Source organism: Filicampus tigris, chromosome 8 (assembly GCF_054856515.1).
Source record: "Filicampus tigris isolate MCC_2025a chromosome 8, RoL_Ftig_1.0, whole genome shotgun sequence".
NCBI lineage: Eukaryota > Metazoa > Chordata > Actinopteri > Syngnathiformes > Syngnathidae > Filicampus > Filicampus tigris.
The window spans coordinates 8,855,459-8,870,614 of record NC_141224.1 but is presented as its reverse complement, the minus strand read 5'-3'; the positions used below and the strand labels follow the sequence as shown (position 1 = coordinate 8,870,614).

Here is a 15,156-nt window from a genome sequence, read left to right as displayed (position 1 = left end):
CCACCCGCCATAACGCTGACTCGGACTTCCTCCCTTCCACAAGCAATTAACTTTACCACTAAATCAAATAATCCTCTAGGCGTATATCCCTCGTTGTGAAATTTATCACTCTTTTTTTTTTTTTTTTTTTTTTTTACCATTTTGTATCATTTACTGGTTATTTTGTTTTATGTCGTCCCATGAAAGAATCGCCGCCGTCAGTGTCATTCACTTGTAAATGTTAGCACTCGTCACTTGAATGGATTGGTCCTTGATGCCTCCAGTGCAGAGACGTCCCGCAATGATTGATCTGCCTGCCTCCGATCCCTCGTCTGTCAGATGAAAATAGATTTTCTTCTTCTTTGGATTTTTTTCCACCTTCTTCTGGGAGAGAAAAGGTCACACGGGCAACAAGTGAAGGTTGTTCATTAAAATTTGATACGGTCTAGCTTGGATTTTTCAATATTGACTGATGCCCATCTGCTTGAAATTTCCAAGGACTTAGACTCAACATGGTCTTTGATGTTTACGAAATGCTTGTTTGCTGAAGATTTGAAATCATCATACGTATATTTATGAAAAAAAAAAACAGGTTCACTGGATTCTAGTCTTTTGTTTCGGTATTTTGCAAACTCAAGATGTCTTTGTTCATGAAAACATACAATTTGTTAATTGAAGACAAACCTGTCTTTGACATTTACGAATATATTTACTCAAAGTCCACAAAAGACTATAACTTATCTTTTATGTTTAGGTTTATTGGCATTATTTCAAAACCTCTCAATTGTACCTTATGTTCCTAGGATGTTTTAAATCACCAATGTTTAGGTTCAACAAATGTAAAACATTGACATTGATGTGTTCAAGTTGTCTTTGTTGTTTACTTTAGATTCAAGTCTCAAATTTGTCTTTGACCGAATACTCTAAATTGCCGTTGATGTTGTTTTTTGTTTTGTTTAGTTTTGTTTGTTTTTTTATGAATGAGTCTATAGTGTCTTTGTTATTGATGAACACATTAAACCACACACATTAGATTCATTGAAGATACCATACTATATTGTCTTTCCTGTTTACATTGGCACATAGTCTCACTATAGTTTCATTTTTAGATAAAGTCAAGCCTCTACATTGTCTTTCATATTTACGAAATTGCGCAGGGTAGATTTGGTGAACATTCTAAGATGTCTTTGACGTTTAGAAATGTTAGTGAAGATTTTATCTTTGGACAACACGTAAATTAATTTAATTGAAGGAAGCTGTCTTGGATGCTTGAGTTATTTGAAGACTGGACATTGTTTTTCCTGTTTATGAAAAGTAAGGTTCAAGTATTGTATTGTATTGTTTTAAAATTGTAATCCCCCCCAAAAAAATCAATAAATAGATTTTCCCTGCATCCTCATATGTTGGCTTCATAGGTATGTCACCGTTATATCAGCTTTATTAATAATTCATATGCTGCCCAGTGTAAATTCCACATGGATTTACCATTTTAATTTTCTTCCATATGTGGTGCCACTCAAGTAATGGAGGGTGCATCCATATAAAAAATGTCATCCGTAAACATGGTCCAAATCAGCTGTCGTGTCAATATGATCTACATATGTGAAGTCTTTTGAATTATTAGTGCAGGGAGGGTCACTTTATGGAGTCATTGATGCTTATGTTATTAAGTGGAACACTTCTTTAATTCATTGAAAGCTTTCTAGTCACCACTGAACAGCTCCACCAATATTAAAAGGAAAATTGATAGCAGAAATTTTTTTGTTGTGTTTTCACATTTTAACATTTTACGGAAATTTTTTTAGAAAATGCTGTATAATATCTGGCAAAAATACACTCAAATATTAGATGCAAACATAAATATAAGGAAAAAGACCTACATTTTGAGAAAAATAATACAAAAATAACAAGAGAAATATTAACACAATAGATGGAAAACACAAATAGTACAAAAATACATAGGCTACAATTAAAAAAAAAAAAAAAAAATCCAGTCCAAAAAATGATAAAGATTTGATCCAAAATGAGTTGCAAATATATGGTGCAAAATGCAAAAATATATTTCAAAACATATTGGACGAAAATCCACAAATATTTACTGCGATACAATTAGTAGAAAAAGTACTAACATATTTTTAAAAATAACAAAGACAAACCATACAACAATATTTGAAGCATAATACAAAAATACTTGGAGGGATATTTAAAAAAATAATGTTATAAAAAATGTTTTAACAAATTGAAAATAATATTTGCTGTCAAATATTTATTTTACTGTATGGACCTGCTTAGACCGTGTTGCTTTTGTGTTCAGGAGAGCCGATGGACGAGAGCCTATGCTCGTCCACGCCGCCTCCGGATCCCGTGGCCTGCCACGTGCCTTGCTCCAGGGACTGCGTGTTGAGCGACTGGACGCCGTGGTCCACCTGCTCGCAGACCTGCTCCAGCAAGACAGTGGAGGGAAAGCAGATGAGGACGCGATCCATTCTGGCTTACAACGCCGGCGAGGGTGAGTTCACAAGTATCGCACGACGATGACTTTCGACATACGCTACTCCCAAAACGTTTGGGATATTCGGCTTTGGGGTGACATTTCAGAATGAACCGAAAAAGCAATATGACCTTTGCAGGTGAACTGAAATTTGATTAAAATTTTGATTGTTCAACTGTTCAATGTTTCAGTACTTTTTGCCCACTTGCATGCTTTTTTGTGAGTCTTCCGGTCTCTATGTTGAAACCTGCTGATGACACACTGTGACACTCTTAAGATCAGTGGCCACATTCCTCTCAGAACATCCTGTTTGAAGCATTGCCATTTTAATCCCTTAAAATTACCTTTGAACTCAGTGACTTTGATGTTCTTGTGTCTTATAATCACTCAAAAATTTTAAAGGGGGAATGAGCCCCCTTTCTTTTTTTTTACATTTTTTACATTGCATGTGACACCACCAGAAACACGATTCTCTGATTAATGATGATTAATATTGCTAGATGGATACATTTATCATCGTACGGGCAGTGACATTCTGTGCCAAAACATCATCATTGAAATGTATGTGTCGTTGCCTGCTGTATCTCAGTAAACCTGGTTTGTTTAAAAATGTCATCAAATTAAGATCACCTGTAAAGCTTATTGTGCATGTTTGTTTCATCGTCAGCTGTCCCTCCAAAGCCCAATATCCCAAACTTTTTATGAGTAGAGTGTGAGATCAGTTCTTGTTTGTCCTCTCTGGTTACAAAGTGTGCGTTTGTCTTGTGTGTCCTCACTCACAGTCACTGACATGGTTGTGGCCTGGATCACAGTCATGGAGGGTAACAGAAGCAGATTAGTTTGAAACTACTAGTTAGCTTGGTTAGCATGTTAGCACTTCCCAAATATAGGCGTGAGACGGACGTGTTGTCAACTTTTTTGTAGTTCAATTCAAGCTTGTTTCGTCGTAGTTTGTAACTGGATTGATTGACTTGTTTGATTAACACTGTTTCTTTTCTTGAAGGTCTTTCGCGGGTACCCAAATTTCCGGAACTTTTGGGTAAACCTTTGCTGTCAATAGACAAATAGTTGTAGTTGTGGGCATCTTAGAATGGTTCTGGATTTGTGGACGCTTGGAACTTAATTCAAAATGTTCAAAAATAGATTAAAAAAAAAAAAAAAAGATAAAAGCTTACAGTCTGTAGTTTTCAACGTGTTCTATTTGTTATGTGTACTGATACTCACATGAGTATCACTGATAAAAAGCCAAAGGAGGGAAAAAAATCATCATGACAAAACTAAAGAGGTAATGAGCAGCAAAGCAGTACAACATCAAAGATTATCAACTGTTTTACTAACAACACACTTAAGTGACAAAATGCTAAAAAACACTAGCTGTGCTCTATTTAAAACAATGGCTCCATTTCCATTCCTCCCAGTGGAGAAACAAATCAAAGGTCCTCAAATGCCCTCAAAGGTTTTTTCCAACACAACTTCCTCTGCAGAGTAGATTTATATCTAGATTTACCTCAACTTTTTGTTACATTAAATTGTTGACAACCAATCATGGCTCAGTTTCAGAAAACAGGTGAGCTGTGATTGATTTGTACTGAGCCCTGTGCAACTGTGATGTCATTTTCAGTCGACAGCCAAAATGCCAAAATGGCCGCCCCCTGAGATGGCTAAAAAACGGGTGAATTTTGCTGCTTAACTCATATTCCACAATTGCAATATTAATCAGAATGCCATGTATAGATAAGTGGAGGCACATAGAACATATTAGTGTAAAGAACAATTTTGATTGGTTGATTTCCGCTTTTAATATACAATGTTTACTTCCTTTATTTTAAGTTTCAATTTTACAGTTTAATGTCAACTGGGAGTGACAAATGACTGCTTGAAGCAAGCACGCTTTAAATCTAAATCGGAGAACAGCGCAAGAGTCTTCCTTTCGTTTCGTCAAAGTGATGTTTTGCAATACTCGCGCATTACTTGACAGCAAGAGAGCGAGAACTGGCACGAAGGAATAATTTAAAGTGTTTTGATAATAAGTTTGATTCCGTTTCGAGCTTGTGGGCGGGGTAAAACTATTTTAAAAAGCATTTTTAAATGGTCTTTTTATCACAGAAAGTGAATCTGAAATGGGTCACCCGAGATAAATGGGGGTTCACTGTATAGCAGCCTGCTCCAGTACATTTCCCATGACAACCTTAACTGTGTCTTGTCTCAAGGTGGCGCCATGTGCCCCAACAGCAGCTCGCTGCAGGAGGTCCGCAACTGCAACGAGCACGCCTGCACCGTGTACCACTGGCAGACGGGCCCTTGGGGGCCCTGCGCCGAGGACCCTTCATCCGCGCCCCTCAACGTCACCTCGGCGGGTGCGGTCGTGGGCCTTGGGAGCTGCTCCAAGGGGCTCCAGACAAGAAAAGTCATGTGTGTGCGCGTCAACGTGGGACAGGTGCCCCCCAAGAAGTAAGTCGTCTTTGCTTCTGCTCCATTTAGACTTGGGGAAGGAGTTTTATTGAAAAGTACAGTAGAAATGAACACAACTACCAAACAGAATCCAGAGTAAAAGACTGGAACTAACAATTACTTACTGTACATTAATAATACAATAATAATGATAGTAAGAATAATCATCAGAAATGAAAAAAAATGTAATATAATATTGAATTATATTGACTGCATGTATCATGTCATTCAATATTAGAAAATACACATATGTTAGATAGGAATACAAAAAAATTAATTAGAAATAAAAAAAAATAAAAAATCCGAACCATACTGAAGAAAAATACAAACAAACATAGATGGAAAAATGCAAAAACACATTTTGAAATACATTGGACCCCCACTCAGGATAGGGACGGGGACCAGATCGGTCCCCAAATATGTGTATAATTAAATAATTTAATTTTAAACCCCAAAAATCCTACAAAAAACACAGATAAACCTCCATCATGTGTTTTCCATGAAAAATGGCGGTAATTTTTTTTTTTTTATATGACAATTTTTTTTTTTTTTTAATCTGCAAATAGGTGAATAGGTGGTCCATTGTATGCAAAAGTACATTAAGGAAACACAAAAATATTCAGCAAAAAATATGCACATTTGAAATTAAAAATACACATAGTAAATTAAAAATCAAAAATTTTAAAAAATTACTCCCACACACACACACGCGCACACACACACAAAATAGTGACGGGAGACTACCTTTTAGGAAGTCTCAAATTTCGTCCTGTTTTTGTCACCTAATTGCGAGATGCGCTGGGCAGGAACGCCTAACGAGGCTTCCAAATTCACAATCACTCTGAGCTAGACCATTACCCCGGCACAAAAATGAAGATGCGCACGTTTTTTACCCCGAGCGCGGACTAATTTCCCTCACCAAATTAGCAGGTGCATCGGTGGCGAAGCTGCTCCGTGTTCCAGCACGCCCAGGCAGGCGTAACACGGCACCAAACACGCTAGACTACACTTGCGCTGGCACGAAAATGAAGTTACGCCCCTTTTTACGCTGAACGTTTGAAACACACAGTGTGCGTATTAATGCGGCACTTTGATGACAAAACAAATAAGGAGGATGTGGTGCTGTGAGACAGATGCTCCAGTTGAATCAGGGCTGAATAAATTGCTAGAAAAAAAAAAAAAAAAGTAAAAATGATGACAGACTTTTAGCTCTCCCGAGTGGTATCTTCCCTTTGCAGACACGCTTGGATAAATAAAAATCAAATGTGCGCTTTCCAGGAAGCCTAATTAACTGCTGCCACTTGTCAGTGATGATAATGACAGTAATTAAGTGGCATTGATACTTAAAGGCAATTTCATCAGCAGGCAGATGCTAATAAATATTTCTGCTTTTGCTCCAAGGACTGAATGACTGAGTCTGCACCAAGGAAGATTGAAAACATAAAATCTGTGATTTAGAGACCACAAATATGTATTTTTGCATACGCCTCCATCTTTAAACGCACAGAAATGTACTAAAACACACTTTTTAAAAGTATTCCTTACCGCCCGTTGTCGTTCTTTAGCTGTCAAAAAATGGGAGACTACAAAAACAAGCAGTCTCCTTGTTTTTGAATTTGTTCCATTCGTGGCTGTGCGCAGGTGTCCAGACGCTCCTCGACCCAGCACAGTGCGTTCGTGTCAGCTGCCCTGCAAGAAAGATTGCATCATGACGCCTTTCAGTGACTGGACATCCTGCCCTGATGCCTGTGACGCAGGTAAGCCAAGCAAAATAAAAGAAATTGCTTCTGAGCTCAGAATACGTCACTGATGATGACTCATTCGTATGGCTGGACAACAGACAGCATTGATTGTTTGTTTGTTTGTTTTTTTCACATGTCCCATTCCAGGACATTTTGCTTTCATCTGGCGTACTTTTTAGACGGACTTAGTGGAAATAATTCTTCTGGAGCAAGTCAAGTTGTATGATAGGGCCACTGACCTCTAGATTTGGTACACCAAGGCCTAAATTGTCTTTGATGTTTACGGAAATACAATGTTGATGGAAAATTCAAATTGTCTTTGATTTTTATGAGAATACGTAAACTATGTTCATTTCTTACCAAAATGTACTGGTCACTGAAGACTGACTTGTCTTTAATCCAAAACCCCAAAAATGTCTTTGATGTTTACAAAAAATGAACACAGGAATTGTGTTTGATGTTTGTGGCGGGAAAAAAAAACATTTGTGGAGGACTCTTAAGTGTCTTTGATGCTTACGAAAAACACACGTTGGGTTTATTTGTCCGATTTTTATGAAAACATACTTTGAGGACTCTAAATGGGATTTTTGGAAACGCACAGCGGGTTTCCAAATATATATTTCTTTGTAATTGAAGGATGAATTATCTTTGATGTTTGTACATGATGTTAATTGAAAGCTATAAATTGCTAGAGCTGGGCACTTGACCCTTTCTCCACCCATGACCTGGGTACCCTTCCGGCCGCGACCCCACCGCCCCCCCACCCTTATTCATAAAAGTTATCACCCCCCCGCCCCGTTCCGCCCTCCGTTACCAAAAACACATGACTAGGCTCAGGGAAGACTAAATTATCTTCGATATTTAAAAATGTACTCTAAATTGTCTTTGATTTCCTCACAAACACATACAAGTTTCCTTTAGAACTCTGAATTGTATTTGGTTAATTGAAGATTCGAAAACAGTCTTTGATGTTCACATAAATGCATTTGTTTGGTTCATTGATGGCTTTGATTTTTACAAACACTAGTAGAAATTGTTTCTGACGTTTAAAAAAAAATGTATGCATTAGGTTTGATTCTCTCTTTGATGGTTACCACAATAAGTTTATTCGTTTCAGGGTACCAGATGTTTTTTGATGTTTTGCAAACATAGTGAAAATGTTTTTTATGTTTACGAAACTTCATGGTCGGTTCGACGTACGTTAGGTTAATTGAGGATGCAAATTTTCTCTGTTTACACACGTACTGTAAATTGTCTTTGACGCTGTGTAACTGTGAAGCTAAATTTAGCTCGTCAGACAGCACTTTTTTTGCCCTGACACTTGTTACCACAGCTAAAGTTTAGCCTGTTCGACATCCTTCTCATCGTGTGTCTTAATTTTTCAGCTGGTAACGCTGTGAAGACTAAACAATACAGGAAGCGTCTGGTCATCCAGGCGCCTTTTAACGGAGGTCAGGATTGTCCTGAAGTGCTGGAGGAGGAGAGAGAATGTCAGCCACCGGAAACGTGTCCAGGCTTCAGGTAAACACAAACTACTTTAGTTCATTTTTACAAAAAAGTGGCCATTCAGCTTGGGTTAGGGTTCCAAACAAGGGCTTACAGTTTAAAAAAAGGGGTTCATGCCATGTTCTAATTAGAGTTTAAAGCCAGTGATTAGGGTTTCAAGAAAGAGGTTAAGGTTTGTTATTGGGGTTTTATGTTAGGATTTCAAGGCAGCGTTATGGTTTCAAATTAAGGTTTCAAACCAGGGTTGGTGTTTCGAGCCAGGTTAGGGTTTCAAGCCTGTGTAAGTAGGGTTTCAAACATAAGGTTTGGTCCAAGACTTCAACCAAGTTTGGGGTTTCAAGTTAGGGTTTCAAACAGGGGTTAGGGTTTCAAGCCAAGGTTGGCGTTTCAAGCATGGCCAGAGTTTCTAAAATGGAAGAAAATGTTGGGGTTCCATGCCAGGGTTGGGGTTTCTATTTCAGGTTTTTATGAAACGTTACTGATTGAAATAAGACTTCCAAGCCTGGGTTAAGGTTTCAAGCAAATGTTAGGGTATGAAATGAGTCTTTCAAGCAAGTAATCTGATCTTTAAATTTCTTGTGCCTTTTGCCTGCAGTCCATAAAAAGTTGCAAATATGTTTGTCTCCTCACATCGCTGGAAATATCTGCGCCGTGCGCGCGTGCGTGCGTGCGTGTGTGAGTGTGTATTAATAGAAGCGCGTGGCACCTTGTTTGGGCGTGTTGTCAGGTATAATAAAAAGTGATGTGTGCAAAGGGACGTGTGTCGAGATGACTAATTAAGTTACAGTCATGCGGTGAGCGCCTTTGATGAGGCCTGCCTCCTTGTTTGTTTGTTTGTGGACTCACTCTAAGATGCTGCTAATAAAATGAAAGAACACTTGTCTTTGATGACCTCACAATCATGTGGTAACATCAAGTCATGTTTCCTTTCGCTTGTAACTGCCAGCGAGGTGAATGGAAACGCAATTACATTGGTACCCTCATATACGCGTGACCCAACTTGAGACTCTCTAGGATATGAGCCGTCAATCGGACAATGTTTTGCTTCGGGCCGTGAGCACAAACCTGAGAGATACGAGTGCCGTATGGTAGCAGGTGGCAACTCAACTTACTTCACAACAAGCTGCAGTTTGGCAAATATAATTAATAGATTTTCTTAAAAAAGAGGCCTCGAGCTATTTGTTGCCATTCACAGCTGAAGGTCACTGTCAAACAACCGCATTATCTACACTACCTTGTTGCTAACATACAATGGCGAATTCCATTGGCGCATGGGCTAACAATTAGCATCGATGTGGTGTTACCCATCAAGCAACAAATGTGTTAACATAAGCAGCGCAGCAACACATGGATACATAACGTATAATAATACTCGCAGGCACGTATTCTTTATCCTCTGTTAAAAGTTAAAGCGGAGTCACAAATATAGTGTATCCATACTGTCTTAAAGTTTGACAACAACTGTTTAATTTGTTTTATTCAACGGGTACTACACTGTAGGTGTGCAGCTCTAAATTCGGACTACTGTAAAGTACAATCTCCTCGAAGGTTGCTGCTATTGTGGCAGAGTAAATAATGAGCCACTATAGTCGTGGTCCACTATAGGTGAGTTTTTCAGAGAACAGCTGAAAATACGTTCCGCAGGGGATAAAAAGGGAATCCATAAATTCATTACTTGCGACTGCAAGTATGCGGGGGTTGACTGTACGGTGTATCTCGTGTTGTGATCTCTTCCAGGTGGAAGTCCCACAAGTGGAGAAAGTGCCAGCTGGTTCCTTGGTTCCTCAGGCAGGAACGACCCGGCGCTCAAGAAAACTGCGGACCGGGACTTCAAACACGAGGTACATGGGCCGAAATCTCCCTTGTGTAGAAAAACAAACAGTGGTGGGCGCTGCATTTGTTACGTGGGCTAACGTGAAATGTAGATTAGCGAAACACCAGAATAAGTGCTTAGCTGCTACAGTTGACTGTTACAGTGGAGAGTAACCAGTTATAAACAATAAATTATTGTCTAGAGAAAAAATTAATACAACAGCGACAGCCAGCATACAAGTCAGAAACCCGGAAATTAATCAATACATTGCCGCATATGAAAAATATATAGTGTATTAAATATTAATCAGCGATGTGATTTGTCTTTGCTTCCACTATATTGCACCATAGAACACTGAGTTTTCATTTCATACTTTTGAGAGCTGCACAATAAATGCTCTCATAATTACGTCACATATAATATGAATTTTAGGCCATATGGCCTAAAGGCAACACAAGAGGGCTGAAATCTGATTGGACCAAAAAAAAAAAATGTACACATACACATTATGGAAGCAATACAGCCAAGCAAATAATGCAATCAGATGAACAGAATAGAGTATGAATGAACACCATTTCATGGAACAAATAGAACAGAGGTTCTCATTGGTCAGTGCTTCCGCCACCATCTCAAATCCTCGCATTTATACCTGAAATGACGCCTCTGGAGACTCACTTGACAGTGTGGTTTATTGGTTCTCGTTGCTTCCTTCACTTCAGGCCCCTGTCATGCATTTTTAATCAAAGGTGTCTTCTCGATGTTTGGGAGGAGGCGCAGAACAGGGAAGCTGTTGAGAAGCTCAACGTCATCTTGTTTCTTTTCAAGGGATGATGGTGGCTGAGCGGGCAGGGTGTGGAATCCTGGGTGGCTTTCATAAAAATTAAATTGAAGGGGTCACGCCCAATGATCAATTTCATTATATTCTCGCCCCTATAGAGAACCACTGGGAGTGCTTATATTATATTCCACAGTCTTTCCTTGCCGGATTTCATTAGTATGACGAAATAAAGAAACCTCCAAAGCAATTTGGTTCTTGGAAGGATATATTGACTTAGAAAGTTTTTGTTGTTGTTGTTGTTTATGAAAAACATAAAAACATTAGTTTCATTAAAAAACTCCAAATAGTCTTTGATGTTTACTAAAACAGATATAGTAAGTTTGAGTTCAGCTTTGTTGAAATACTCGAAATTGTCTCGAAAAACACTGTTACAAAACACATTCCACACTGGCAATCTGCAAAAACATGTTAGGTTGGTTGATGATTGTAATTCTGGTGTCACCAATGTGGTGTCTGTGGGCCCCTAATGACCTGTTCTAAAAGCAGCTCACCAGTAGCGTGGGACATGGTGATTTTCTAGGAATGTTGTAGAAATGCTCATTTATTAATGACATCTTTCCTAAATATTTTGACCAATCATTACCATCATCAATGCCTTCACAGAAATGAATATGATAATTCATAACATATAATGATAACATTTCATTAAAGGTAATATGAGTAAATTTGCTTTTTCAAAAGTGTGTATCAAACTGGTAGCCCGTCCCATTAATTAGTCGCGAGAAGTAGCTCTCATTTTCAAAAATGGTTAGTGGAAACCATTCTAAATTATCTTTGAGTTTTTGATGTGTTAAGCAAGCAAGTTTCATGCTGTTTGTTGTAATGGAGGCTAAATTGTATTTGATGTTTACAAAATATGCTTTGAATTCAAAAAAGTGTTTTATTTTTAATTTATTGAGGACTCTTAATGTTCTTTGATGTTTCCAAAAACATGAACATCGTTTATTGAAGACGCTCGGCTGTCTTTGATTTTTTACGGAAGCTTGGTCCAATTTTATTTACAGTACCACTGTCTGACAGTTCACAGTTTCCAATGTGACTTAAAGCATCAGCTGGACATTCAGTTTAAGCTTTCACCGGTTTGACAGTGTCATTGACGTTACAGTAAGTCATCGAGCGTTTTGGAGGTTGCGCTCTTCGTGCATCTTTTGAGTTATTTGACAGCACCGCGCTGTCCATTCGCACAGAGTGTGGCGCTTGTTACCTTGAAACAGGACAGGAAACAAAACTCTCCGGTGGCAAGCGGATAAAAGCTGACCTCCAAAAGACATGCACAGAGCCAATGGGCCTCAAGATTGATCCGTCGACGAAATATCCCCGCAACACGAGTCGCAGTCTTTATTGAACGCACCCCGGCGCTGGGAAGCTTTTTGAATAGCCAGCGCTCTGTTTTCATTAACTTTTAAGTTGCCCTCCGTGGCTGATGAGAGGCGGAGGGCGTCCAAAGGCTCTCTCGGGCGCACCGACGTCCACTCGAGAGCGAGCCCCGCGGCCATCGAGGCGTCCGATACGCTCACTCACCTTGTAGACTTGTAGAACTCTCTCCTCCAGAGTCCTCCTCCAGTCCTCGCTACTGGCCTCACTGCCCTCGCCACAGTTGTGTAGGCTGAGAACATGTGCCAATGTTTTTTTGTTTTTTTGTTGTTTTTTTTCCCTTATGTCAGAACAACTCAGGTCATATGCAATGAATGTGTTCAAAACTCTGGACTCTATTACATATACAAAAAAACGAGGCGCTGCATTGTGTTGAAGTAAAAACGAGTAACTTGGATTTGACGAAGTGGCTAACACTGAATTTGTTTGATGGTTTTGAAAAAAGTACAGTATGTTAGGTTTGTTAAAGACGCTAAATTGTCTGATGCGGAAAATGTGCATTCGGCTCGTTGAAGACTATATTGTTCATGATGTTCATGAAAAGACAAATGTTGGGTTCACCGGAGTCTGTTGTCGTTAATGTTTACGAAAAAGGTACATACGGTTTATTGAAGACTGAAATTTCTTTGAGGCTTACAGACGAGCATGTCGGGTTCATTTGAAGACGTAGAATAGTCTTTGATTTTACAACTCCTATTTGAGGTCTTTGAATATTGAATTGTCTTTGATGTTTATAAAAACACAGACGTTAGGTTAGTTGAAGAATTTAATTTGTCAGAGGTTTACGAAAACATGTACGTTAGGGTCAGTGAGCACTGGATTGTCTGACGCTTTCAGAAGAGACTGTCGGGTTCAATTAAGACTTAAAATTGTCAATGATATTTACGGAACCGTATTCGTTAGGTTCGTTCAACATGCTAAATTGTCTTTGATGTTTACAAAAACTTGAAGACTCGTACTTTAGAACGCACCGAAATGTGTTTGAAGGGCTCTGATTTGTCTTGCTGTTTATGCAAACACGAGCGCGCTTCAATGCACACTCTATTTTCTGTTTTGCAACGTTTTTCGGAAAATGTGCATATTATTGAAGTAAAACCTTTGAACCGAATTGGTCCCCGATAACCTGAAGATCTTGCCGAGGGCCTCCCTTTGACTCCTTATTATTGTGTCCTGCGGCGCATCCAGCCGTGTCGTGTCGGCAGCTGGACGGGACGCAGGTGGACGTGGGCGAGTGTCTGCAGCTGGCCCGCAGCATGCCCGTCCTCACCCAGCGCTGCCAGCTGCCCTGCCAGGACGACTGCCAGCTCACCAACTGGTCCAAGTTCTCGTCCTGCTCGGCCGACTGCGTGGGAGTGCGCACCCGGAAGAGGGCACTAATCGGTAAGCCTCTTGGTCATCAGAAATAGTCGTGCCTTGTTGGGATGATGCATCACCCAACTTGCGAGCTTACCACAGGTACCAGCTGTCTTTGGGACGATTTTTTTTACTTTGATTTAGAATCCTGAACAATTCTTGAAGGAGTTTATTGCCACTCCCAGTTCAAGTTAACTGTTAAACTACACATGAAACAAAGACAATTTAACATGTACTTGATAACATAGCCCCGGCCGACTCTGCCTTGTGTCCAACCTCACAGGGAGGAGCAAGAAGAAGGACAAATGCAAGAACACGCAGATGTACCCTCTGAGCGAGACGCAGTACTGCCCTTGCGACAAGTACAACGCCCAGCCAGTGGGCAACTGGTCCGACTGCATCCTGCCCGAAGGGGACCGCGCCGAGAGCGCCCTGGGGCTGAAGGTGACGGGCGACGTCAAGGAGTGCGGACAGGGCTACCGATACCAGGCCATGGTCTGCTACGACCAGGACGGACGCCTCGTGGAGACGGCAAGATGCAACAGTCACGGTAAGGCATCAAAGATATTTTCAATGGACATTTTAGCCCCTTTTCCATTGTACCGATTACACAGCAGAACGGCCTCGAGTGGTCAAGTTTCCATTGGACTTTTTCAGGGCCGTACGGTTACAACGGAACCACTTTTCAGAACCTCGTCCGAGGTGGTTCTAAAACGCAGGCCGAGTGGGGCTGTGACATCACTGTCTTATGAGGTATTTCTTAAGTGATGAAGCAAGGAACTCCCCTGCACATGCCCATTTCCCTGTTTTTAAAGCCAGCAAGACATACAGAGCTGGAGGCTTAACCATATTTAGGATTTCATACAGTAATGGGTGAAATAGTGAAGCTCGGGTTAAACATTTCAGGAATATAAGCAACGCTTGCTGGGTTTGATTCATTTGAGGGAGAGGTCTCCTGCTACAGTTCGGAGCAGCGCTATTCCCCGACCAGACGGCCGTAGGCATTATAGACCTTTATACATAGGCATGGACATCATAGGCATAGTAGATTTCTTGGACATCATAAATATACATTATCGACCGTATTATACACGGTGGTGGTAAGGTCTTGTAATTTATTTCTCAGCTATATTTTTTTCCGAGAAATGAATATGATAAAGTGGATACAGGAGCATGGAGTTTTATTTGAAATTCCAAATAGGCACCAGCATTGACCACCACTTCTCGAGCCTCCTGGGAAACTAATTTCGCAAGGGACGTTTATGGGATGGAAGACATAACTTCTCTTAGTGGCAGACTTAACTTCTCCGATTTGCACTTCAAACTCATGTAATGCTGTTGGTTTGGTAGAGTGCCTTAACCAACCCCAATGAAAAAAATGTTAAGTCAGGACCTCCGGCTGGCCGCTCACGCGGACCACGACGATCCGTTGCTCTCCCGGGGTCGTGGACATTCGGCCATTCACCAACAACAATACCAAAATGTTATTTTTCAGTTACCCTGGAGATATGCAGATTGTGGATGTTAGCCATACGATGTCCAATATAGGCATTATAATTGCCGACTCTTTAAACATTGCAATGGACGGTTGGATAGGTGTCTTTTGTGT

The 15,156-nt window shown here is 40.1% G+C and overlaps 1 protein-coding gene across 5 annotated transcripts in view; it reads left to right on the top strand.

Annotated features, from left to right (window-relative positions):
- thsd7ab (thrombospondin, type I, domain containing 7Ab) overlaps nucleotides 1-15,156 on the top strand; it is a 126,570-nt gene that overhangs the window by 81,895 nt on the left and 29,519 nt on the right. For all 5 annotated transcript variants that reach the window (XR_015087994.1, XR_015087993.1, XR_015087992.1 and 2 more), the window contains 7 exons: nucleotides 2,294-2,488; nucleotides 4,681-4,921; nucleotides 6,563-6,678; nucleotides 8,049-8,184; nucleotides 9,907-10,010; nucleotides 13,380-13,574; nucleotides 13,831-14,097. Coding sequence is in view for 2 of the 5 variants with exons in the window: in XM_086039419.1 (XP_085895545.1) it covers nucleotides 2,294-2,488; nucleotides 4,681-4,921; nucleotides 6,563-6,678; nucleotides 8,049-8,184; nucleotides 9,907-10,010; nucleotides 13,380-13,574; nucleotides 13,831-14,097 (1,254 nt within the window). In the remaining 3 variants the exon portion in view is untranslated. The remainder of the gene's footprint in view (nucleotides 1-2,293; nucleotides 2,489-4,680; nucleotides 4,922-6,562; nucleotides 6,679-8,048; nucleotides 8,185-9,906; nucleotides 10,011-13,379; nucleotides 13,575-13,830; nucleotides 14,098-15,156) is intronic.